The sequence below is a fragment of the Pan troglodytes genome, chromosome 7, assembly GCF_028858775.2.
Source record: "Pan troglodytes isolate AG18354 chromosome 7, NHGRI_mPanTro3-v2.0_pri, whole genome shotgun sequence".
In the NCBI taxonomy this organism is placed as follows: domain Eukaryota; kingdom Metazoa; phylum Chordata; class Mammalia; order Primates; family Hominidae; genus Pan; species Pan troglodytes.
Genome location: NC_072405.2, coordinates 75,874,678 through 75,902,624, shown reverse-complemented (window position 1 = coordinate 75,902,624; position 27,947 = coordinate 75,874,678). Strand labels below are relative to the sequence as shown.

Genomic DNA, 27,947 nt, shown 5'->3' with positions numbered 1-27,947 from the left:
TATATTCAGTGTGACTATTGATAAAGACTTACTCTTCCAATTTTGTTATTTTCTCGTTGTTTTGTGGTCTTTTCTTCTTTCTTTCCTTCTTTCCTGTCTTCCTTTTAGTGAAGGTTATTGTCTCTGATGGTTTGATTTAATTTCTTACTTTTTATTTTTTGTTTATTCATTATAGGTTTTTTTGGTTTGAGGTTACCATGAGGCTTGCAAGTACTATCTTATAACCCATTATTTTAAGCTGATAACACTGCTTGCATAAACAAATAAACAAGCAAAAATAAAACTAATAACTCTACACTTTAACTTTGTTCCCCTGCTTTTTAACCTTTTGTTGTTTTTGTTTATACCTTATTGTACTGCCTGTGTCTTGAAAAGCTGTGGGTCATCTTTCTGTCTTTCTACTTAAGAGTATTTTACATGTCCACAGTTACACAGTGTTATAATACTATATTTTTCTGTGTACTTTTTATAACCAGTGAGTTGTGTACTTTTAGATGATTTCTTCTTACTCATTAATGTCCTTTTTCTGATTGAAGTACTCCCTTTAGCATTTCATGCAGGACATGTCTGGTGTTGATGAAATCCCTCAGCTTTCATTTGTCTGGGAAATTATTTCTCTTTCATGTTTAAAGGATAGTTTCACCAGATATGTACTATTTTCAGGTAAAAGTTTTTTTCCATAAGCACTTTAAATATGTCATACCACTGTATCCTGGCCTGTGTGGTTTCCACTGAATAGTCTGCTGCCAGACATATTGGAGCTTCATTGTATGTTATTTGTTTCTTTTCTCTTGTTGCTTTTAGGATCCTTTATCTTTGACCTTTGTGAGTTTAATTATTAAAAAGCCTTGAGGTAATTGTCTTTGGGTTACATTTGTTTGATGTTCTATAACCTTCTTGTACTGGATACTGTTATTTTTATCTAGGTTTGGGGAGTTCTCTGTTGTTATCCCTTTGAATAAACTTTCTACCTCTATCTCTTTCTCTGCCTCTTTGAAGACCAATAACTTTTAGAATTGCCCTTTTAAAGCTATTTTCCAGATTTTATAGGTGTGCTTCATTCTTTTTTCTTTTGTCTCTTCTGACTGTATTTTTTTCAGATAGCCTGTCTTCACGCTTACTAATTCTTTCTTCTGCTTGATCAGTTCTGCTATTAAGAGACTTATGGGGCTGGGAACCGTGGTTTATGCCTGTAATCCCAACACTTTAGGAGGCTGAAGTGGGCAGATCACTTGAGCCCAGGAGTTTGAGACCAGTCTAGGCAACATGGCGAAGCCCCGTCTCTACAAAAATTAGCCAGGTATAGTGGCTTGTGCCTGTGGTTCCAGCTACTAGGAAAGCTGAGGTGGGAGGATTGCTTGAGCCTGGGAGGTGGAGGTTGCGGTGAGCTGTGATGTCACTTCACTCCAGCCTGAGTAACAGAGTGAGATCCTCAAAAAAACAACAACAACAACAGAGAGAGAGAGAGACGAGAGACTCAGTACGTCGATTGCTTTTTTTTTTTTTTTTTTTTTTGAGGTGGAGTCTCGCTTTGTCATGCAGTGGCATGATCCCGGCTCATTGCAACCTCCGCCTCCCAGGTTCAAGCAATTCTCTCTGCCTCAGCCTCCTGAGTAGCTTGGATTCCAGGCACCTGCCACCATGTCTGGCTGATTTTTGTATTTTTAGTAGAGACAGGGTTTTGTCATGTTGGCCAGGCTGGTCTCAAAACTCCTGATCTCAGATGATCCACCCACCTCGGCCTCCCAAAGTGCTGGGATTACAGGCGTGAGCCACCACGCCTGGCCTGCATTTTTCAACTTTGGAATTTTGTTTGATTTTTTTTATTATTATTTTAATCCTTTTAAAAATTTATCTGATGGAATTCTGAATTTCTTCTGTGTTACCTTGAATTTATTTGAGTTTCCTCAAAACAGCTCTTTTGAATTCTCTGTCAGAAAGGTCACATATATCTCTTTCTCCAGGATTGGTCCCTGGTATTTAGTTCGTTTGGTGAGGTCGTGCTTTCCTGGATAGTCTTGATACTTACAGATGTTCAATGATGTCTGGGCTTTGAGTAATTAGGTGTTTATTGTAGTCTTCTCATTCTGGGCTTGTTTGTACCCATCCTTCTTGGGAAGGCTTTCTAGGTATTCAAAAGGACTTGATGATACGGTTTGGCTATATCCTTACCTGTCTTGAATTGTAGCTCCCATAATTCCCATGTGTCATGAGAGAGACCCAGTGGGAGGTAATTGAATCATGGGGGCAGGTCTTTTCCCGTGCTGTTCTTGTGATAGTGAATGAGTCTCATGAGAGCCGATGGTTTTATAAAGGGGAGTTCCCCCACACAAGCTGTCTCTTGCCTGCTGCTGTGTAAGACATGACTTTGCTCCTCCTTGCCTTCCACTATGATTGTGAGGCCTCTCAGCCACATGGAACTGAGTCCATTAAGCCTGTTTTTCTTTATAAATTACACAGTGTTGGGTATGTCTTTATTAGCAGCTTGAGAATGGACTAATATACTTGAGTATTGTGATCCATGCCATATCTGCTTTAGGGGACACCCCAAGTCCAGTAACGGTGGGTTACTTGCAGACTCTGTAGTTCTTGCAGACTCATAGAGGTATCACCTTAGTGGTCTTAAATAACATTCAGAAGAATTCTCTGGATTACCCCCCAGGTTCCAGGCAGGTCCAGAGATACTATCTTGGAGCCAGGGACATGAGTCAGAAACCTTAGGAATCTACCTGGTGTTCAATTCTACTGCAGCTGAGCTGGCACTCAAACTATAAGACACAGTCCTTCCCACTCTTCCCTCCCCTTTTCACAGGCAGAGGAGCCTTAGCCCGTGGCCGTCACAACCACAGGCCCACGGGGAGTACTGCCAAGCTACTGCTGATGTTCACAAGGGCCAAGGGCTCTCTCGTGAGCTTGTCTTGAATGCTGCCAGGCCGGGACTCACCCTTCAGGGCAGTGGGCTTCCCTCTGGCCCAGGGCAGGTGCAGAAATGCCATCCCAGAGCCAAGGCCTGGAATAAGGTCTCCAAGAGCCCACTTATTGCTCTACCCTTCTGTGGCCAAGCTGGTACCTAAAGTGCAAGACAAAGTCCCTTTACTTTTTCCTCTGCGAGAAGAAGGAGTCCCTCCCCATAGCCACCACAGCTGGGAATGCACTGAGTCTCACCCGAGTCCCACAGTGTACTATCTGGATATCACTCTGGCTATTCAGGGCCCAGGGGCTCTTTAGTCAGCAAATAAGGGATCCTGTGAGGACTGGGCCATTCCCTTCAAGGCAGTGGGTTCCCTTCTGGCCTAGGATGTGTCTAGAAATCAGAGCTAGGGCCTGGAAAGGAGGCCTCACACCTCTGCCTGGTGCCCTGTCCTGCTGTGGCTGAGCTGGTTTTAGAGATGCAAGACAAAGTCCTCTTTATTCTTCCCTCTCCTTTCCTTAAGTATAAGAAGGGAGTCTGTTTTGGAGCTACAAGCTATGCTTGGGGGAGGGGTGATGCCAGCACTCCCTTAGCCACTCTAGCTGGTGTCTCAGGTTGTGTATCCCCCACGTCCACTGCCTCCAAGCCCAGCACAGCTAGGCCTTGCCTAGGAGTTGCAGTCCTTGTGGCCTAGACTGACTTTCAGGTTTATTTAGGGCCCCAGAACATTTTAGTCCATGCTGGTGTGCCTTGCTGGAACTCAGGTTCCTACTGCTAGGATGGGTGATGCCTGTCTGGCTGTGGCTCGTCTGAATGCTTCCTCTGTGGGTGGGCATCAGCTCAGTTCAGCTCAGTTTTGCTTTCTACTGTGGCAGGATGGCACTGAGTTCAATGTAAAGTCTCACAGTTGCTGCACTGTCCCTCTCCCAAGTACACAGATTTTCTCTCTGCAGCATAGGGCCGCTGATGGGAGACGGGGGAGGGATGGCGTTGGGATTTAAGACTGTCTTTCCTACCCTCTTCAGTGTCCCTTTCAGTGATATCAAGTTAAAACCAGCTACTGTGAGTGCTCACCTGTTTCTTGGTTCTTATGAAGGTGTTTTTTTGTGTGTGTAGATAGTTGTTAAATTTGGTGTTCCTGCATGGGGGATGATTGGTGGAGCTCTCTTTTTGGCCCTCTTGTTCCTGCATATTATCCATTTTTAAGAACTTTTTAATGTATTGCCAAACTGTGTTCCACAAAGGTTCGTACAGTTATGAGAGCACAGTTTAACTATTGCCTGGATATTATTTAGTTGTAATTTGATAGGAGGAATCATTGTCTTTGATTCGTAAAGGAGTTAAACATTTTTTTTTTTTCACTGCCTTAAGAACCGTTTGTATCTCTTCTTGTATAAAATATAACACAGGCTTCCAAATAGATACACTGTTTCTCCACAGAATGTGTAAGTTATTGCTGTCATATGGTACTTTGTAGTTTAGAAGTACGGCACTTATGTTTCTCTCAGCTTCTCTCTGTAGTGGCAGTTCAAATATAATAGATGAAGAAAAGTGAGGTTCAGAGAGATTAAATAAGTGGCAGAGCTGAGACTAGAACCTAGGTTCTATGACTTATGTTTTTTTTGTTTAGAGATTATAAATGTTTACTTCTCAACTTTCTGAAGTTTAGAAACAAAGCTCTGGGTAATTGTTTTCCTTAGTAATGCTAAATGCTTTATAGATCTTTTAGAAATTCGATTGTAATTTCTATAGCGTACTGATAGAAACATTTTTCATCTTCATGGCTATATGGCTATATAGTTTTTCTTTATGATGACCACTTAAAAGCAGTTGAATACTTTCACATGAGACATTTCAAGGTTATGTATTTTATTAGAATTTTCAGTGGCCAAAAAGTAGCGTCTTTTTTGCTTTATATTGTAACTTCATTCAGGATTCAAAAGTTTTGATAGTAAAATTTCAGTAAGTATTTGTTGTCTTCCACAGTGTATAATGAGGAAGTATTTTATTGAACTACTTTTTAAATATTGTCCAACTGGAAACCAGAAATATCACTGATGTCTCAATGTAAAATATTTAACTATTTTTTAAAAATTAGGCTAAATGATGTTCAGGGAATGGGCTTAAAGAAAAGATAATAATGTTTGTTGCAAGTAGGAAAATGATTAACAGGATCTTACTGGAAATAGTGTGAAATATTGCAAGAGACAAAGCTTACAAAGAGAAAGGAGTTCTGAAGTCGGGTAAAACTAATATTTTTATGAATATTGATTATTTCCATTTTTTAATTGATGTGAATAATTTATAGGTACAGTTCTTAAAATATGCCTAAGGTCCTCTGTTGAATGTATTATTTTGCTCTCCCATTTATTCAAGCCCAGGCAGCATTATATAGTTTTCCTCCTTTGTTTAAGAAAGCTTTCTAGATAACTGCCAAGAATTTCATTTCTTTTTTTCAGAACTTGTATTGTCTAAAAGCTTTGAGAAATATTAATGTGTTATCATAATCTTTAATTAAAATACAATTTTTAATTTTTGTAGTTGGCTTGGACGCCTTTTCTGGCTGCATTCAGTGTGGGTCTACAAGATTGTGATGATACTGAAGTAGCCTCTCTTTGCCTGGAAGGTATAAGATGTGCAATCAGAATTGCATGCATTTTCAGCATTCAGGTAACAGAGAATTTTGTCTTTGTAGCCAGTTTGGAACATTAATTACCTATGCCATTACAATAGTTTAAATTACAATAATTGTTTATGTGTGACATTTAAAAACTAATTTCAAGTTTATGATGGAATTTAAATGAATCTTAATGTTTAAGCTTCTGAGAAGCTGTTATAGAAGGGGTAGTTCTATACTGATCTGTCTAAGTTTATCATTATAACTTTGGTTACAGTTTTTTTTCTCTATTGAAGACTATACAGAAAGTTTTCAAGACTTTGAATTCCTATGTTAATTTGAACATCTTGTTTAAACAAATAAAATATCTTGTTGAATCATAGTTTATATACAAGGTTGTATATATTTTATATGATTTCATAACTTAAGCCTAAGAACAGGTTATCTTTAAGACATGTAAATATTGAATACATAATTTTCATGAAAGAAGTCCTTTCTAGTAATTTATATGCTTTGAGGAACTTTTAAAAAAAGAAAAATTCATTCAACATTTAATTATAAATGCTAATGGCTTGCAAAAAGTATAGCGTAGCTGTGGAGAAAATGAGCAAATGTATAAATCATGTTTTTGCTAATCTAGTAATCAAAACAAAAGTGCTTAATGAATTTTTTTTTTTACTGTATGAATTCATTGGTTATCACTAAAAATCTCAATTTGACACCACCACTGCCTTTGGATTTTAGAAATGTATGTCGTTTCTGCTTCATGCATCATCTTAAAATGAATGAAAATAAAAAACTTGTGGAATTATATGTAATTCATGACAAGTAAAACTTACTAAACTTACAAGTTACTGAACTTACGAGTTTAGGAGTGGAGGTTTAATAGGCAAAAGAAAGGGAAAGGAGGGCCAGGCACGGTGGCTCACGCCTGTAATCCCAGCACTTTGGGAGGTCGAGGCGGGCAGATCACAAGATCAGGAGTTCGAGACCAGCCTGGCCAACATGGTGAAACCCCGTCTCTACTAAAGATACAAAAAATTAGCTTGGCATGGTAGTGGGCGCCTGTAATCCCAGCTACTCGGGAGGCTGAGGCAGAAGAATCATGTGAACCTGGGAGGCGGAGGTCGCAGTGAGCCGAGATTGCGCCATTGAACCCCAGCCTGGGCGACAGGGTGAGACTCTGTCTCAAAAATTAATAAATAAATTTAAAAAAAAAAAAACAAAATCTTACTGAACAAGTAAACAGAGTTTGTTGGTGGGGAATTAATCAATCTGCTCTATTTAGAACTGTGTAAATATACTTTTCTCTTTTTTATAGCTGGAGAGAGATGCATATGTCCAGGCACTAGCAAGATTTACCTTACTCACAGTGAGTTCCGGTATTACTGAAATGAAACAGAAGAACATTGACACAATAAAAACACTTATCACAGTGGCTCATACAGATGGAAATTATTTAGGAAATTCATGGCATGAGGTATAAGCACTTTATTTTCAACTTTGCAATTTGGTTTATAAAATGAGCTAATGCTAAATAGTCCATCATTGACATGCCTAAATGTTAGGGGAGAAAATTAGTACATTTCGAATAAGTACGTTTAGCTTTTTAAAATAATCTATAATGTAGTCTGTGTTTAAATCCTGGCTGCATATATTTAAATCTTTTTGAAGATATTTTTAACATGGAATTTAACATTTTTTTCCTTTTTGTAATTAAGATTCTGAAGTGCATCAGTCAGTTGGAGCTGGCACAGCTTATAGGAACTGGAGTGAAACCTCGATACATTTCTGGAACAGTGCGAGGGAGAGAAGGATCTCTTACTGGAACAAAAGATCAGGCTCCTGATGAATTTGTGGGTTTAGGGCTAGGTGAGAATTTTTACAAAGTATCAAAAATTGTTTTTAACTTCCTCATTATAAGTCACTTTATTGTAGTAATGAAATATAATTAGAAGGAGAAGATAAAATGCCTTTTGTCTAACCTTATGAGAAAAAGCAAGATGACTAAGGAACTAAATCTTTTTTGCCTGGTCTGGTTTGCAACATTAAATGACCCTTAGTTTCAGGCTTCTCTCTGGTTGTTGGAGAAGGATACAGTCTGTGGAGTTTTTAAATTACCTGCTTTTAAAAATAAGCAGGTAACTTGAATGTGTGAAAGCTGGTATCAGGTAATAGATGGGGCAACTGGAGAAAGCATTCACATTCAGAATTGTTAAAGCAATGAGCAGGCCTAACCAGCCTTTCTGCCAGTATGAAACCTCTCCCCATGGCTCCCCATGCGCTCAATATGACCAGGAACTTCCACATTTAACCCAGTAGTAGAACAAAAGAAAACATTAGCAAAAATGGATAGAGAAGAATGAAAAGCAATACATTTTTTAGTCATAAATGGAAGGAGTTCCACCAGGGAAGAAACAGAGTTTATTAGACTTTGACCTTAAGTATTTCTGGGTTTGAATTCTTCTGTATTTTTTCCTTATTATGTGTAAGTTACTTTAGTTCGCTGAGATTTGATTTCTGCTTTTGCAAACAAAGTAATATCTAATCATAGGATTGTTAGGATTAAATAAGAATATATATGACGGGACTTAGCATAATGGCTGGTATATTCGAAGTTTCTAGATATTCTCTGTCCATCCCTCCCCAGCCCCCCACCTCCAACCAATCTGGACGCATTACTTAGAGCAGGAATCTTCTATCTTTTAGTGATTCCTCTGTTGCTGTTAGCAGTGAAAATTCTTAGAAACCCCAAAAGAATTTCAAACTGTATAAAGGATCCATAGGAAAAGAATTAAAAACCAGGACCATGATATGGCTTCAAGTTGGACTGGGGAAAACTAATTCCCAGTGGTAATCAACTGAAGCAGCTAGCAATGCAGTCTGTCCCTCCATGATAGCATAGATGCTATAGTATTGTAAGGTCTGGGAGGTGCAGATGTAGACTTGATACCTTGGTGATGTAGCAGCAAGATTTAGAACTACCTGAGCACCTGCACAATGATTAGAAGCCCAACTTTATACATTAGAACTGTAATTACTCCATGGGGTAACATGAGATACAGATGAAAACTATTTTCAGGCAAGGGAAGTGAATGTGCACTGATTGGCTCAGTAACTTTGAAAAGGCCTAGAGAGTGTGGGAATGCCAAAATAATGACAGGTGTTAATTGCTGGGCCTGAGTTTTGGCAAGTAGGACTACAGAATTAGGTTACACTAAAAATAAAACACCAGTGGGATATCTTCTAGAAGTTTTAGTCAAACGAGAAATAATGATACTTGCTGATAATATTTACTGGTATACTTGAAAACGAATTAAAATTAATTCATGTACTGTGCTACTTAGGTTGCAAGGATATGAGATGAACTGTCTTCTCCCTTCAGAAAAAGGGAATTTACAGAAAGATACACGCATTGAGGCCTAGAAATGAAAAACAGTTCAGGCTTCCAGACCACTCTCAAGACCAGTAACACTTATTTTATGCCTTATTTAGGTTTTCTCTGTTATGTACTTCTCTCTTTGGTCTGCACCATTCTCTACTCAGTCCTGACTCCATGCTCCATTTTGAATCCACATCCTAGAAGGAGCTAGTCTGTTGACTTGGCCCCTGTTGGGCAGAGCCCTCCCGTTGGGCCGTCCCGTTGGTTACCAGCCAACCCATGTGGCAAATGGCTACCCTTGTCCCCCTGTGCCTACCAAGGTCAGACAGCAGATGCTTTCTGGAGCAGAATGTTGTCATCAGAATTTAAGCTAGAAGAAGATGTGGTACAGTCAAGCCAGTTTAGTCTGCATATACAGTGGATACATACATATATATATATTTTTTTAAACTAATATCTTTTTTTTTTTTTTTTGAGTCACAGTCTCACTCTGTCACCCAGGCTGGAGTGCGGTGGTGCGATCTCAACTCACTGCAACCTCTGCTTCCTGGGTTCAAGTGATTCTCCTGCCTCAGCCTTTTGAGTAGCTGGCATTACAGGCGTGTGCCACCACACCTAGCTAATTTTTTTTGTTGTTTGTTTGTTTGTTTGTTTTAGTAGAGACAGGGTTTCACCATGTTGGCCAGGTTGATCTTGAACTCCTGACCTCATGTGATCTGCCCGCCTTGGCCTCCCAAAGTGCTGGGATTACAGGTGTGAGCTACTGCGCCCGCCCATATCCTCTTTTATTAATGGTATCTCTGCCGTGAGTATTCCATGTAACCAAGTTGACTGGGTTGAGTATATATTTATCATACTTTCTGACTGATAGAAAAAAAGTCTGTACTTTCACTTTTTGGAAATACGAAACTTTCAGTTATTAAGAATACATAGTAGATAATTATTAGATTTGAATTATATGCATTCTTTTTTTTCTATTTTTTTAAAGACAAGGTCTCACTCTGTTGTTGAGGCTGGAGTGCAGTGGCATGGTCATAGGTCACTGCAGTCTTGAACTCTTGGACTCAACTTTTTTTTAAATTAAAGTTACTAAAGTAAAAGCCTGTCCCAGGCTTTCACTATGTTTTTTTCCTATTTCAGTATGTTGCCCAGGCTGGTTTCAAACTCCTGGCTTCAGGTGATCCTCTCACCTCGGCCTCCCAAAATGCTAGGACTAGAGGCACGAGCCATGGCACCTGGACTGCATGCTGGTCTTTCAAGAGATACCTTAACATTTAAAAATTCAATGGCTTTGTCACATAAATGTTCAGAGAGTATTCATGACACATAGTTTAAAAAATCTTATTTAACCTAAATATGCCCTCTCTATTGTGATTGCTTTTCTTTCTGCTTTCTTTTCTACATAACCATCCTTCTAGGTCTAGGTTGAATTAGTATTTCATCATACGTGAAGCCTTTCTTGAGCTAACACCCCTATTCTCTTGTGTTGTGTGCTTTTGAGTAAATTTGTTTGACAAAACTGGAACTCTCATTAAGGGATTTCACATATTTGTGAAATGGGTTCTTTGGATTCCTAGACATTTTTTATATTCTTTGATTCCTTTAAATATTTTATTATTAATGATTTTTAATTATATTTAAATATAAAGGACATATTTTGACACGTGTGTGTGTGTGTATATATATATACACACACACACATATATACACAGACACACACACACACACACATATACACACATACACATATTTTTTCCCCACAGAACATATATATATTTCCTCTGTGGAAAGGATATCCTGTTGATACACAAAGGAAGTTATCTTATGATTGGCATTGTTTTTTTCTCATAGGTTTTTCTTTGTAAAATTCCTGTAACATGCTGTGCGTGTCAAGTTTGCCTTGACACTATTTCCCTACCACCCCAATACTGTGTCACTTACTTCAGGCTTTCATTCTTGTTCACTTGTATTATAGCAGTAGACTTTTAATTTATCTCTCTGATTTCAATATTTTTTCCTATTTCAGTATGTTCTCCAGATATTATCAGTGTTGTCTTTTGGAAAATAGATTAGGTCATATCAATCTTCTAAAAGACCTAACAGATCCCTGTTTTCGAAAGTAGTACATTAAACCTAAGGGTCAAGGCTCTTCACATTCTTTTTTCTAGTCTGTCTTTTCAGCTTTATCTCCTACTACTGTTCGTTTCCCTTCTTCCTGTTGTCTGCCAATCCTTCATTATGGCTATACTACCAAGTATGTGAAAACATGATGTACAGTTGTATGTTTCCATTACTTTATATAGCTGCCCCTCTGTCTCAATTGCTTTTCTTTCTCCTTCCTTTTCTACATAGTTATCCTTCTAGGTCCAGGTTGAATTAATATTTCATCATATGGGAAGCCTTTCTATGAGCTAACACCCTGTTCTTGTCCCTATTGAAATTAGTTCTATTTAGCAAACTTTTATTCTATGTAGTTAGTTCATTTCAGCCATGAAGTAATCATTACATTGCATTGAAGTTCATTATAAACATATCTGTCTCTCCTGGTGTAAATTATTAACTCTGTGAGGACAGGGGTTACATCTTTTTCACATCATTCAGTTCCTAGAATAGAATTTGAGTTCAGCAGGTTTAAATGATATCATCTGTTATGTTTGCATTCAGAAGGGCATTTATTGAGTGTTTGGTCACTCAGGTCAAGTGTTTGTAGAGCACCTGCTTTGGACTTAATTTTGAGTAAGGTAGGAAAGTACAAAAATGAATATTACTTGATTCCTAACCTTAGGAAACTTTTTATCTGGTTGTGAAGGCAACATTAACACACCTGAAATAATTTATATGCAACTGTATGAAAGTAATTCTGATTTGAGTAGTACTTAGCTAAGTAAATGCTTAGTTCAAAGGCAGATGAGAACAATGGAGAGGAACTTTTCATTGAGAACCCAAATTGAGTCTTGGTAGGTAAGTTTTAGATAGTTGAGGGATGGCACATTTTGGCTAGACTGTTGAAGGGAAGTGCTTTAAATGCTAGGGTAAAGAGTTTATATTTTATCTTGTAAGTAACAGTAAGCAGAATGAAGGAGACGATTTAGGAAATAATCTGGCAGGGAGATGAAAGAGAGATTGAAGAGGGAAATAATTAATGGCAGGGAAATCACTCATGAAATGGTTTCAGTAATCTAGGACTGAGATTATGAGGGCCAGAACTAGGTAGGAATGGAAATGAACAGGTGATATGAAAAACAGATCAGAAGAAAAATTTAGTGACTAGTTGAATATTGATAGTGGAAGAGGGGAAGGATATCAAAGGTGATTCTGAAGTTAAGAATTTGAAGACTGGGAATATTGTTATTCTCCTCTCCAACATGTGGAACCAGTTTCAAGGGAAAAGATGAATGATTCTTTTCAATAAAAGGGTGTTAGAAAATACAGGTAGAATTTTCAACTGACCTTTGTAAATAGGGGACTAGAGATTAAATGACAAGGGAAGTCTAAATTTTTGGAGTTGGGATCATCCTCAGAAGGTATCATTGGAACTGAGATTAGTGCTGCATTTCTTTAAACATTAAGGGAAATTATATCTAATATCTATAATTTTGTGATATAAATTCACAGTGCCCCTACTTTGTGTGATCTTTACAAACATAGTTTGTGACTTATAACCATGTGTTGTATACTACTTAGTAAAGTTCATTTGCACATTTGGCCTTGTTAATGTCACTGATGCCAAAAGAATTGTTCACCTGAAGCATTCTGTTATTAGGAAAGCAGTTGATTTCAGAAGTATGTTTTAGAACTGTTAAGTGTATTCTTCTACTGAATTATTTTCAAACTGAAATGACTTTTTTTTATGTGTGGTAGTTGGAGGAAATGTGGACTGGAAACAGATAGCAAGTATTCAGGAATCCATTGGAGAAACCAGTTCTCAGAGTGTTGTTGTTGCTGTAGATAGGTAAGGTATTCATTTTATTCCCTTTTCAGATGATTACTATTTCAGTTCTGTAGCATTTAGGTGTTGGTAAAAAGAAAAATATTATTGCCAAAATCATTTTTCTAAAGTAATATAAAATTGTGATATGCTGTGATTTAGATGATTTTATTTATAATTTTGCTTTTTGGATCATAGAATATAAGAAGATGATAAACAGTATGAAAATTTAAGTTACAATAGATACTAATGGGCATTAAGGAAATGGTAACCTTGATGGAAAAGAATACAAATGTTTTATTTTCTCGTAGAAAACTTATTCCCCTTATTATCCCTATTTGAAAATGTTGTGTAGTTTATTTTTCTGGGTCCACATTAAAGACTGCATTATGGATGAAATGAAAGGTTTTATTGGCAATTCCCATTATAAACTTTTTTGGAAAGGACTTCAGAATTTATATATTATACACATCACCACATAGTCCCCATTTTTAGTTTGTTTTCTAAAAGAAAACCCATGGTATGCTTTATTTACTACAGAATATTTCCAATTTTAAAATGTCTAGCACGTAGAACAATATCTCCTATTGTTACTTGAAGTTCAGCTTTTTCTAGATAAATGCCCCCAAAAGTGAAACATTTTACAATAATGTTTTTTCTTTTTCTTCCTCCCACCCCCTACTTGTGATGGAAACTTTCAAAAACATAATTTGTACAAATCTTTCCTTGATAGTCTGGAAACTCATGCTGATCCATTATTTTACTTTGCTTCAGATAAAACTTTTTGCTCTAAGTACAGGTAGAACTAGAATGTTCAGTGGCCACTGACCCTGGAAGTACTCCATGGAACTTTTTCCTTGAATTCTTAATGTCTACTTGCTGTTGTTTTTTGTGTTTTGTTTTGTTTTTTTTAAGAGGAGAGTCATTTGCCTATTTTTTTGTGAAGACTGAAGAAAGATTATCTCATACCTACTGTATAACAAACATGAAGGCTTCCCACAGATGAGGCACTTGCAAAACGCTTTACATTTAATCCTTTCAGTAGCCTCATGAGATGGGTATTCTTGTCCTCAATTTACAATGAGGAAACTGAGACAGAAAAAGATTAAATAACTTGCTCATTCCCACAACTAGGCTTGTGTAATAAGCATGCATGCTTAACCTCTCCACCTTTCAGCCTGCATGTACTACTGCAGAGCTATGTAATAGCCCTTCTGCTACCGGGCTAGCTTTCTTGTCAATGATTTTCTTGCCTTCCAGAAAAATCATCTTCACTGTCATTTTGAGAATCTATTCATTTTACCTACTGTTTCTGCTTTTATAATGTACTTTATATGACCACATCCAGTTCTAATTTATCTTCCTATCCACTGTTTGTTACAGAGGGACATGTTATTTTAACATTTTACCTACTGTTTCTGCTTTTATAATGTACATTATATGACCACATCCAGTTCTAATTTATCTTCCTATCCACTGTTTGTTACAGAGGGACATGTTATTCATTTGAAATTACCTCTCTGTTTTAAGAATTTGTGCTATTTCAGAGGAGATTTAGCATAAATTTTGTTAGTACTGTGTCATCACAATCTTGTCATCGCCAGATACTTTTAACATAAATCCAATATCAAATTTTATACAAAACCTCAGTATTGCAAGTTTTTGCTTATAGTGAAAACACCGAAAGTTATATATTTGATCTCTTATAATGTTGTATTATTCTTAAGTGGTACATTTCACTTTCCCATTAAATGTTTTTTGAATATCTGAGTTTATTTTCATATCGTTATGTTCAAACTTTGGTCCATTACCCAACTCAGTGGTAGTCAAGACAGTAGTGAAAATAGTGTCAGGCATCAATCTGGGGAGTTCTGTACTTACCCAGCAGACAGTCATTTTCCTGTCCTTAGGCCTATTTTTCTGCATAACCTGTTATTACAAGTACAGGAACTAAAGAAAAAAATTTTTGTGTGTTTAGTTCTTTATGGCTTCTGGGTTATTAACCAACAGAGAAAAGAATAAGATTTTATTACAGACTTTAAGGTGATAAAATTTTCTAATTATCTACTTTTGTATTAGGAATCTTGTATTATTAGAATATAGGAGAAGAATATTGGGCCCTTCAATCTGGGAATAACTGATCCTCTAGCATTTGCTAGGATAGAATTTTTTATGCGTTGTTAAATTAGACCAATTTCATAATGAATATTACTAAACTATGCAGGAGATAGACTTTATCCATGAATGGTTTATTTTTAATAGCTAAAAAACAATTATTTAGCATCATAGTTTTTCTCTTTATGGTTTTTTTATACATACCAGATCTAGCTATAAACTGGCTCACCTCAGACTTTGGAATATTTCACCTATCAGAAAATACATACAGCTCATCCCAACTTCCTTTGCTCATAAATACTTTTCATTTAGGCCTAAGAAATAAATGTTACCTCTGATATATTCATTGTGAAAAAACCTTTTACAGGTATAATAATATAGGCTGCTTGTGTATTGCATACAGTTTAAAAATTGATTTGATCCAGAATCTGCAAAAGTTTTGCAAACCATTTTTTGTTTTTGCATCTGTATTATAATGTGATTAAGCAGTAATCTTACCAATGGTTTTTTCTAATGCTTTTTAAAAAGCACATGATTTTTAATATTCACAAACAAGGTTCTTGTGCTTCTGTCCTTTGCTTTTTCTATGGAAAATGTAGAAACCATTTCATAGGCTGATTTTATGAAACACAGCTCTGTTCTCTTGCCTTAATGTTAAGGCTTGACTTTAAATGCCCCCACAGACTGCTGTGCTCTACCATACGGCTTATCTTTAGTGGAGCATTACTAGAAATAGAGTGACCCCCTCAGAGACTATGGCAGTGAGTAGGAATTGGGATGCCCTTTCTCAGAATGGATGCTCCCCCAACCTTCCACCATCACAACAGTCCACAGGACCTGTCTTATTGCTGATGATAGTTCTCTCTCCTGTTGCCTTTGTTCTCCATTATGTCAACACCTTCAGAATCTATTGCTTCCCTTCCCTGTGGTTCCATCTCTGCTTTTGTTCTTTCTTTACCCCTCTACTGTTTGCCATTTGCTTTCTTCTCAGTTAAAAACTCTTTTTTTCTTTGTTTTTGTTTGTGTGCCTTTTCTTGTTCTCCTATGCTATTTACTTTTGACTGTATTCATGGTGTGGCTTGTTTACAGCCATTGCCTTCCATGAGAATACCTCTAGTTTGAGAAATCAGCTGACCAAATTCGTAGTCTGGCAGTTTTCATTTTTGTTTTGCGAGAGCTCTGTAGACTTTGTATATCTTTAATTTCTGGGTCCAGTCTAATCCCTGGATTAAGAGGGGCCATATTACTTTTGATTTTTCCCTCAGATTGTGTTTTCTGCCAGATTTTGGAATTACTGCTTCATTCTGCTGACGAACAATATAGAAAATCTTAAGACATTTCTTTAGCAGGACTTCACATTCTGAGTCATCATGTTACCAGTTTCTAAACTGTTTTTCCTATATTGTTTTTTACTCATTGTCAGGACACATAGACATGCAAGGACACTAGGGTTAAAAAATCATGATATACTCAGAACATTTAGATTGTGATAGTAGGAAAAAAGGGTTGAATATACCTTTTGCTCAGGTAAGTGTGAGGCAGTATAGAAAAGTGGTTAATAGGATAGACTGTAATCACCCTGTCCTGGTTTGAATCTTGGCTCTAGCACTTACTAGTTCTGTGACTTAGAGGAAGTTATTAAATATCTTTGTGCCTCAGTTTCTGTGTTTATAAAATTGGGGATTTAATAGTACATGCTTCATAAGGAATTTGTGATTATCAAATGAGTGAATATTGATATTACACTAGAAAAGAACCCATCTTGTGATTGGTAGCTATTACTGTTACTACTATGACTACTGTGACCTGCTCCTGCCTTTAAAGTTTTCCTTTTTATCATGCAAATCCTATTTTGCGCATTCTAAGTTGAGGAATGTCATCCTTCTTGAAAGTGACGTCAAACTCTTGGTTGCAAACCCAGAATATGGGTTAAAATGCAGACTTTAAAAAAGGAGGACTAATGCGTTTATGCTGAAATCTTTTATGAAACTTTGAAACAAAAAAAGAGCTCAGCAAAGAAGAATGGGCAAAGCTGGGCAGTGTTAGCTTAACTCCAAACATTTGAATGCCCTAAGGAAAGTGGTTTGGCCAATTCTTGGGTAAACTGAGACTATTTGCAAGGTTATATTAAGTCACTTTTAGTGTAAATGAACTTTCTAATCCAATATACTTTACTGGTAAAAACGTCAAATTTTTCATTTTAAGAACTTGCTTAATGCTAGACAATAATCAGGAAAGAATCTGTAGTGTGCCAATTATTAGTTTTACAAATTAATATTTTTCTTATTCTTAGAGTCTCATATCTATCCGGGGTTTGTAAATCTAATAAAATTACAGCAGTATATACTTACCCTAATAATAATATTGAATATAAACTGGTTCACATGGAGTAGAGGTGGAGGGGAGGGAGAAACATCCAGACTACACTTGTTACTAAACTAAATGATGAAAAATACTCATTTGAGTACCCAATTTTTTGTTCCCTTAAAACATAAAAATAGCTAGTACCCCATGCCACATACTTTTCAATTGGAATAAGAACAGTAACTTATAAATTTTTTAAATTGTGTTTTATTTTCCCTAGAATATTCACAGGATCTACAAGGCTAGATGGAAATGCTATTGGTAAGTATGGGCATTTATTCTACTTCGGAACTGGCTTGGGGCTAAAATAACTTTAATGTTGAGCTAAAAAAATATAAATGTATTTATATTACAGTGGATTTTGTCCGTTGGCTCTGTGCTGTGTCTATGGATGAATTACTTTCCACGACACACCCAAGAATGTTTAGTCTACAAAAAATAGTAGAAATATCATATTACAACATGGGAAGAATAAGATTGCAGTGGTCTCGAATTTGGGAAGTTATTGGAGATCATTTTAATAAGGTATTTGAATAACTGTGGCGTTTGTTTACATTTGTAGTATATTTTTTGTTTAGAATGTCCTTGTAATCAAATTGAGCCTTTTTCCCTTCCAAGCAATTATTTATTACTTTTCAATATTGAATTAGAAAACCCTATGAATGGTGTTTTTCTTTTTAGAAATGATTGATCTGGGCTTTAAGAATTTGATTTAAAATGTCTGTTTTTCTTGTTGAGAAATAGTTTTAGCATACTTAATGCCTTTATGGAAAATCTTAGGATTTACGTATCTATGCTATTCTATACTTTTTCTAAAACAAAAAATAAAGAATTGTAGATTTTTACTGCTGATATTAATTAGCATCTTTTATTTCTGTCGCCATTACAGGTTGGGTGTAATCCTAATGAAGATGTAGCTATTTTTGCAGTAGACTCCTTGAGGCAGTTGTCAATGAAGTTCTTAGAGAAAGGGGAGCTTGCTAATTTCAGATTCCAGAAGGATTTCTTAAGACCTTTTGAACATATAATGAAACGGAACAGGTACTATATTTGTTGAATTGCTTAATAGAAGGAAAATCTTGTTGTTTTCCACAGCAGGGAGAAAAACAGAAGAAAGGGGGAAAAACTGATGAGTTTTATCGGTTTGCATATCCAAGCAATTATATTAATATTTTTAGGTCTCCAACAATTCGAGATATGGTTGTACGGTGTATAGCACAGATGGTTAATTCTCAAGCTGCTAACATTCGATCTGGATGGAAGAACATTTTCTCTGTATTTCATCTAGCTGCATCTGATCAAGATGAAAGCATAGTGGAACTTGCATTCCAAACAACCGGGCACATTGTCAGTGAGTATTCTCTTAGCTGTGTTCAAGTAAAAGGAAAAAAAAGCAACCTTAACGTGTTCAGAAGATGATTCAAGTAACAATAAGATTATGGCCTTTAAGTTTACCAAGCTTTGTCTACAGAACCAGAGTAAATAAAAATAATTAAATTACTATTATAGTTAACATTTATTGAGTATTTACCATATGGCAAATATTGTGTGCACTTTTCACGTAATTTCTTTAATCTTCACAGTTAAACATTATTATCCATCCCTTTTTTCAAAATAGATTAGGAAACTCAGCCCCAGAAAGGTTAAGCAGTTTATGTAAGGTCACAGAACTAGTGATGGAGATGGTCTTGAGACCCATGGAGTATTAAAGCAAAGCCTTTATTTTTGACCAGTAAGTACATTGCACAGCCTTCTTCAAGGAGGAGTCCCCTTAAGTTCAAGGGGGACTGACTGAAATACTAAGATTATAAGTTAAGCCTATATGGAAGATGACAATGATGACCATCAACATCAAGAATCATGGCATCGTCATAGCTATCATTTACTGCGTGCTTGCTTAAGTATTACACTAAGCACTTCACTTATATTATTTTACGTAGTGCTTACAGCTGTCTGTGTATATTATTATTATTTCCATTTTATATCAAGAAACCGAGATACAGAGAGGTTAAGTAATTTTGTACATTCATTCAACCAAAGTTGAATCAGTACCTACTGTGTACCAGTCACTGTATTAGGTGCTATGTTTATAATGTAAACAAAACAGACAAGTTTTACTATTCTCACCACTCAGGGCAGTCAGGTAAGTGGTAAAGATAGTCTTGAACTTCATATCTGTTGGATGTCGGAACCTGTAACAACCTTTAAGGAAGTGCATTACATCTAGATGTTGGTGTATTTTTGGTACAGCTAAGAATAATTGAAAAATTATAGTAATATATATTTTTCTCTATTTTAGCCCTTGTATTTGAAAAACACTTTCCAGCAACCATTGATTCTTTCCAGGATGCAGTGAAGTGTTTGTCTGAATTTGCGTGCAATGCAGCTTTCCCAGACACAAGTATGGAAGCAATTCGACTTATTCGCCATTGTGCAAAATATGTGTCTGATAGACCTCAGGTATAGCGTCATTTAGTAAACAAAATTTTGCAGAGTATTCTTTCCAATTTGAAATCTTAAGTTTGTTTGGGAATTGAGGGTATATGAAGCATTTATTTTTCAGTAATTTGAAAAATAATCTGAGCAGCCTGATTCCAAGTTAGGATGGTTAGTGATTATAACTAACCATTATTGAAAGTGTCAGGTATTTTTCTGAGTGTTTTTCATTAACTTGCATTAACTTGTTTAATCTTCTAATGGCTTTATGGGGTAGATAGTGTTATAGCCCCATACAGACAAAGAAACTGAGGCACAGAGAAATTTTAAAATGTGCCCATAGTTTCAGGGCTAGTAAAGTAGAACTAGGGTTTGAGCCCCAGCCTGTGTTTCTAACCATTCCCTACAGTGCATCTTGTCTGTCTGTGCTGTGTAATACTGAAGCTGACTGACTATGGATGAGAATAGGCTTAAGCTCTAAAGTAAAAGGTTGAATTGAAAATCTAGCTGCCATATTTAACTTGTACATTTGAATCTATGTTTGTAACTATCATAAGAGAAAGTGATGTATCGTAGATTTGGTAATAAGATTTTATTCCGTACTACCATGGACCGATCAGATGCTTGGTACTTTTTAGATACGTCAACTCATTTCACCTTCATACTTCACCAGTGTGGTTAATGTGGCTGTCTGGTATCATAACCATTTAAGTGATAAAAATGTAAACCTGAATTAACCTGGCTAATAATGCAGAAAGCTGGTGACAGTTGAAAGTGAAGCTAACTTTTGGATTCTAGTCCAGAGCTCTTTATAGGCAGTTATGTTTTGCCTATTTCAGTGGCACATATACTAAAATTGTAGGCAGTTATAGTGTCCATTTTTTATAAATTATTGTTTATTAAATTGCTCACTGGTTATTTGTGAAGCATTTAAATTATTTTTTGAGAAGTTAGTATACTGAATGTATGGGTGTTATGTTTTGCCTTTAATAACCCTACCTTTTTTCTTGAAGGCTTTCAAGGAATACACAAGCGATGATATGAACGTAGCACCTGAAGACAGGGTGTGGGTGAGAGGATGGTTCCCAATTCTCTTTGAGTTATCCTGTATCATCAATAGATGCAAATTAGATGTAAGAACCAGGTAACAATCTATATTTGTAATTAAAATTTTGGATTTATTTTGACTTTAATCAAATTAACTCTTCTTTATAAACACAATCTCACAGTTAAAGACCATAAAATCAAATGTTTTGTCAAATATATTAATTATTAGGTATATTTTAAAATATGTTAATATTATTTAAAAATATTAACTAGAGCAAAATAAAAATGGAAATACTACATTATTTTTAAAATATTTGATTATAGCCTCCATTTGATTTTAGCTTCTAAGTTAATTTAATCCTTTAAACATTCCGTCTTTTCATATATTTGTATCCAATAATAAGTTGAAGTTAGTGGCAAAATTTATTTTATTTCCTGATGAATGATAGAAGAATTTTTAACTGCACATCCTTGGTGGGTTTTAGGTGAAGAACCATTTCTTTTTGTAACCTGGTCAGTAACATAGTTTGGAATAATATAGAGCTATTCAAATAGAACTCTTTCAAAAGTATATTGCCAATAAAAGATCATTATGAACATATAGTCAATCTGTAAAGGAACTATTATGGATATTATGTAACTGGCCAAATGCTAACACACTGTTCTTAGGTCATGGCTCACATGATTCCCATAGTAGTTTTTTTACCCTGTACTTTGCCACATTGAAATGGCCAGCTTGTGTGTCCTAATATCTGTCAACCTCTAAACCCACCGTGAGTTCAATTTTATGGTAAACAAAATCTTTTAGGAATCTTTCCATCTTATTTGGAAGAATCTTCTGTTATTTGGATGTGTAACTTTATCGAATTTTTTGAATTTCTAAAGGTAGCACAGAATGAATCTCTCCTTTCTCACCTTATGCCAGAACCATCCCCATCCCCCACCAAGGTTAAATTTGACTTATATCCCAAGAAATTTTTCATTTTTATAGTATTATTTATTACAACAGAAATTCGTATGAAATAGATAATCAAAATAGGACTTAACCCTTAGGGATTTTAATTATGAGAGCACTATAGAAAAACATTTTATTTTATATTTAGACATGGTGGATTGTTTATCAGTGGACCTGTTAGGAACTTGTTAAAATTCAAGATAGCCCCATTTCAGTTGTCCACCTGCCTCAGTGGAGCGGCTGACATATCATGACTAGCAGGTCATGAAAACTCAGCACCCTCTCCCCTCACCCTTTATTTATTTGTAGAAGTCTGTTTGATGGAGGATCCACCTGCTTTCTTAGCCTTCTGTTGCTTGGCACTGTGATACCTTATTTCTCACCATATTCCATGTTCAGATTATGGGTAGATTCCAATTGTTAAAGAGGTTGTGTGTGTTCTAGTTAGTAAAGGAGAGAGAAAAGATCAGTAAACTTTGTTCAGTGATGGCCTTTGATTTTCCTACCTCATCCCAGGATATGTATGGGCTGCTATTTAGCTTCCACCTTAAAATGTGGGCCGGATGCCATCGCTCATATCTGTAATCCCAGCACTCTGGGATGTCAAGGTGGGAGGACTGCTTGAAACCAACCTAGGCAACATAGTGAGACCCCATCTCTTTGAACAAAAAGTTAACTAGGCATGGTGGTCATGCCTCTAGTTCCTGCTGCTCATGAGGCTGAGGCGGGATTGCCTAAGCACAGGAGGTTGGGGCTATGGTGAGCCCTGATCACACCACTGTACTCCAGCCTAGGCAACAAATTGAGACTCTCTGTCTTTAACAACAACAAATAGTGCAGCACTATAATTGGTATAACACTGTGTAGAAAGAATTTCTTGTGTGCATTCTTACTTAATTCTTCCAAAATTCTCTAGATTTGGGGACATATACCGAAAATTAAAGTCCCAAATATAGTCAGGCATCATTTAATGACAGGAGTATGTTCTCTGCAATGCATTACTAGGCAATTTCAGCATTGTGTGAACATCATAGCATGTACTTACACAAATCTAGATGGCATAGCCTATTGTTCCTTGGGTACAACCTGCACAGCATGTTACTGTACTGTAGGCAGCTGTTAATACAGTGGTGTTTGTGTATCTAAACATATCTAAACAGGCTGGGTGCAGTGGCTCACTCCTGTAATCTCAGCATTTTGGGAGGCCAAGGTGGGCAGATCACCTGATGTCAGGAGTTCGAGACCAGCCTGGCCAACCTGGTGAAACCCCATCTCTACTAAAAATACAAAAATTTGGCCAGGCATGGTGGCCATACCTATAATCCCAGCACTTTGGGAGGCCCAGGTGGGCGGATTATCTGAGGTCAGGAGTTCAAGACCATCCTGGACAACGTGGTGAAACCCCTTCTCTACTAAAAATACAAAAATTAGTGAGGTGTGGTGGTGCGCACCTGTAATCGCAGCTACTTAGGAGGCTGAGGCAGAAGAATCGCTTGAACCTGGGAGGTAGAGGTTGCAGTGAGCTGAGATTGCCGCTCTACTCCAGCCCAGGCAACAAAGTGAGACTCTGTCTCAAAATAAAAATAAAAATTAAAAAATACAAATACAAAAATTAGCCGGGTGTGGTGGTGCCCGCCTGTAATCCCAGCTACTTGGGAAGGTGAGGCATGAGAATTGTTTGAACCCAGGAGGCGGAGGTTGCAGTGAGCCAAGATGGTACCACTGCACTCCAGCCAGGGTGACAGTATGAGACTCTGTCTCAAAAAAAAAAAAAAAATACATACATACATACATACATACATACATACATACATACATACATATATATATGCATGGAAAAGGTACAGTAAAAACATGGCATAAAAGATAAAACCTGTAGGCTGGGCATGCATGGTGGCTCACGCCTGTAATCCCAGCACTTTGGGAGGCCAAGGCGGGCGGATCACGAGGAAAGGAGATCGAGACCATCCTGGCTAACACAGTGAAACCCCGTCTCTACTAAAAATACCAAAAATTAGCCGGGCGTGGTGGTGGGCGCCTGTAGTCCCAGCTACTTGGGAGGCTGAGGCAGGAAAATGGCTTGAACCTGGGAGGTGGAGCTTGCAGTGAGCAGAGATCATGCCACTGCACTCCAGCCTGGGCGACAGAGCAAGACTCCGTCTCAAAAAAAATAAAAATAAAAAGCAACAACAAAAACCCGTACAGGGCACTTACCATGACTGGAACTCGCCGGACTGGAAATTGTTCTGGGTGACTCAGTGAGTGAGTGGTGAGTGAATGCAAAGGAGGCAAACACTGTAAACCTAGGCTACTTTAAATTTATGAGAAGATATTTTTCTGCAATAAAAAATTAACCATAGCCTACTGTAACTTTTTTGCTTTATAATTTTTAAAATTTTAAAAAACTTGACTCTTATATTAACACTTAGCTTAAAATACATTGTACAGCTATATAAAAGTATTTTCTTTATATCCTTATTCTATAAGCTTTTTTCTATTTCTATTTTTATTTTTTACTTTTTAGACTTTTTTGTTAAAAACTAAGACATAGACACACACACATTAACCTAGGCCTACACAGGGTCAGGATCATCAGTGTCACTGTCTTCCATCCCCACATCTTACGCCATTGGAAGGTCTTCAGGGGAAGTAACACATATGGAGCTGTCATCTCCTATGATAATAATGACTTCTTCCTGAATACCTACTGAAGGAACTGCTTGAGGCTGTTTTCCAATTAACTTTTTAAAAATTTGTAAGTACAAGGAGTACACTAGCAAATAATGATGAGAGGTGCAGTATAGTAAATACATTAATTGTTAACATAATTGTTTATCATTATACGACTGGCAGTGCAGTAGGTTTGTTTACACCAGTATCACCATAAACATGTGAGTAAAGTGTTGCCCTACAATCAGTGAAAGCCTCAACTACAATGTCACAAGACAATTGGAACTTTATAGCTCTATTATAATCTTAGGGGACCACTGTCTTATATGCAGTTCATTGTTGACTGAAATGTCCTTACGTGGCACATGACTGCATTATTTTTCCCTATACCAACTACTTAAGTATGGCTTTAAAAAAAAAAAAAGACATTTTCCACAGTAAAAATCCTTGGAAACGATTGATCTTTGTGTTTACTTTGGGCCCTGGAAAAAACAGGATTGCCCATATCCACTTACTCCCAGCCATGAGAGGCAGCATCCAGTTACTTGGAGTGGAAGGGAATAGATACAGAGCTCAGCAGATGGAGGACGAGGGAGCCTTGTTCCATTGCAAGGAGGGAACTATGGGTTTAGCATCAGTGGTGGAACTCTGACAGGCGTCTCCTGTGGAAGACTTTCTTTCCCGGGAGTTTCTTTACTATGGTTTCTTTACCACTGCTAGTATTACACATTAGGTATCTTAGGGATCAAATAGACCAATGTGGACTTACTGTTGGCCTGAAGTATTGTAATGTTATTTTACCCAATCCTTTAACAAAATCTTGTTGAGAACCTACTATGTATGAGCCATCTACTACGTTTGGGGATAGCATAGCAGCAAATGAGTTGAGCTCTGTTCCAGTCCTTATGAGAGCCTTTCAAAGAAAATTTTGTTCTGTTTTACTCTCAAACTTTTGGAAATATAAGCCATTTCTAAACTGGAGGATGCCTGTATTTTCCCAGAAAAAGCAACAAATAGAGAAAAGATTAAAAGTGTCTAATGGTTACATAAAAGTATTATTTCAAGAAACAGTAAGGAATGAAGACGGAAGTTTTGAGTTTCAGTTTTAACACTTACTCAAAAGCTAGTCCATCTGATACTAAGCAATTTATTCAGCAAATATTTATTGCTTGCCTCCCAGGCAATGAGCACTGCTGTGTGCCTGGGATATAGCAAGAAATGAAACACAGACCCCTCCCCTCATGGAGCTTATGCCTTAGTGGATTTTTTTTGTAAATCCTTTTGTTTAGGGATGTTGCATGAATAAGGCTTCTAGTATTGGGTAAAAATCCCCATTTGAAAAAGATTTTCCAAAATCTAACTTTTGTTTTGTTCTTAGACTGCTGTATATGTATTTTCTTTTTTTGGCTACAGTGCCACAAAATTAATATTCACTCAAACGGTTATCCTTTTCAATTTGTAATTCCATTTACAGTTTTTAAATGCTGCATTGGTGAGGTAAGAGTAAAGGAAAAGTAAAATAAAAAAATTTACAGCCAAGACCTTTGGAGATTTTTTTTCCCGAACGATGTATCCTAAAGGAACCTGTTGTTCTTACAACTTAAATTTTTTAAAACCCAGTGTCATGTGTTAATTTCAGACTAGTTTTAAGCTTTCTGTTTTTAACTGCTTTGTGAACTCTAAAAACTATTTTAGGAGGAGTATGCTTTTTTGTATTACAGCTTTCTAATTGTGTTTTGTCATTTTAGGGGTTTAACAGTAATGTTTGAAATAATGAAAACATATGGCCACACTTATGAGAAACACTGGTGGCAGGATTTATTTAGAATTGTTTTCAGAATCTTTGACAATATGAAATTGCCAGAACAACAGACAGAGGTAAGAGGATACACAATTTTCATTTAGCTTAGTCAAGTTAAAAGATTCTCAGTATTATCATCAATACATTTTAGTGTTTCAAATTAAGTACAGAAAAGAATTCCTAGAAAATTTTTCTTTAAGGCATGAGAATATAATACTATGTCTTTATAAATAAGAACACTGGCCGGGCGCAGTGGCTCACGCCTGTAATCCCAGCACTTTGGGAGGCCAAGGCGGGTGGATCATCTCAGGTCAGGAGTTTGAGACCAGCCTGGCCAACATGGTGAAACCCCATCTCTACTAAAAATACAAAAATTATCCGGGTGTGGTGGCAGGTGCCTGTAGTCCCAGCTACTCGGGAGGCTGAGGCAGGAGAATTGTTTGAACCCGGGAGGTGGAGGTTGCTGTGAGCTGAGATCGCGCCACTGCACTGCAGCCTGGGCGACGAGCAAAACTCCATCTCAAAAAAAGAGAACACTATGTGGGGGATAGAACTGAATTGATGAATTGATTTTTTTGTTCTGTGTTGTTTTCAGTGTTTTTCTGACTTTTTCGTTTCTTTTCCTCATTTTGATAGTTACAACTATAAAACGTCAGTAACTTTCTTTAGTATTATATAGTGACTTCTTTTTTATATTGAGTAAAGAATACAAAGTAAATTTTATTTATTTCAACATATTTTACTATGAACCAGTTACAATATACATTTTAGGAAATGTGTCAAGAGAGCTTCATATTTTCCCCTTTTGTTCCATACAGCAGTATTAAATGCAGACTTCTGCAATTATTTTTTATGGGCTTGAAAAAAATAAATTACACTTAAGTTGTATAGCCCTTTTTTTTAATGGTGTTTTCAGATAACTATACTTCAGGAAAGTCATTTTTATTTTAAACCTATGCTAATCCCATTTGGACAAATTCTTACCTCTTTATTTCCCTTTCATGTTCTGTCATATTCTAGAGCAAGGCCGGTGTTGCTATTCATGCACTTCGAAAAATCATAATGTTAGTATCAAGATGATACGGTGATGGTTTTTTTTAATAATCAAAACAAATAGTGACAAAAATGGTTAAATTATTGTATACATAGGTGGTTATGGGATAATAAGGAGCAATAGATATCAGATTTTAAGTTGAGGTGAATATAATGTTCTAGAGGGAATTCAGGGGTCTAAAAGGAACACTGACAGCCTTCCATTTTTAATATGAAAACATTTATATATATATATATATTTTTTTTTTAATCATAGTAGTTGATTAATGGCGTGATGTTCATTAATGACTTTTTTCCCCAGAAAGCTGAATGGATGACAACAACTTGCAATCATGCACTTTATGCAATCTGTGATGTATTCACTCAGTATTTAGAAGTACTCAGTGATGTACTTTTGGATGACATTTTTGCTCAGCTCTACTGGTGTGTGCAGCAAGGTAGGTCTGTACCAGATATGTGACACAAAGTGTTAAATGTGACCCTGGTAATATATAAATGAATTGCTCTTTTCTTTCCTAGACAATGAGCAGTTAGCGCGATCTGGTACAAACTGTTTAGAGAATGTTGTTATTCTGAATGGTGAAAAATTTACCCTAGAAATCTGGGATAAAACTTGCAACTGCACACTGGATATCTTCAAAACCACAATCCCACATGCGTAAGAAGAT

The 27,947-nt window shown here is 36.6% G+C and overlaps 1 protein-coding gene across 7 annotated transcripts in view; it reads left to right on the top strand.

Moving 5' to 3' along the window:
* ARFGEF1 (ADP ribosylation factor guanine nucleotide exchange factor 1) overlaps positions 1-27,947 on the top strand; it is a 143,678-nt gene that overhangs the window by 95,608 nt on the left and 20,123 nt on the right. For all 7 annotated transcript variants that reach the window (XM_054657363.2, XM_054657362.2, XM_016960236.4 and 4 more), the window contains 13 exons: positions 5,453-5,581; positions 6,850-7,008; positions 7,250-7,400; positions 12,772-12,862; positions 17,538-17,578; positions 17,673-17,842; positions 18,207-18,358; positions 18,496-18,668; positions 19,617-19,777; positions 20,767-20,897; positions 26,174-26,303; positions 27,581-27,716; positions 27,799-27,937. In XM_054657363.2, the coding sequence (XP_054513338.1) occupies positions 5,453-5,581; positions 6,850-7,008; positions 7,250-7,400; positions 12,772-12,862; positions 17,538-17,578; positions 17,673-17,842; positions 18,207-18,358; positions 18,496-18,668; positions 19,617-19,777; positions 20,767-20,897; positions 26,174-26,303; positions 27,581-27,716; positions 27,799-27,937 (1,763 nt within the window). The remainder of the gene's footprint in view (positions 1-5,452; positions 5,582-6,849; positions 7,009-7,249; positions 7,401-12,771; positions 12,863-17,537; positions 17,579-17,672; positions 17,843-18,206; positions 18,359-18,495; positions 18,669-19,616; positions 19,778-20,766; positions 20,898-26,173; positions 26,304-27,580; positions 27,717-27,798; positions 27,938-27,947) is intronic.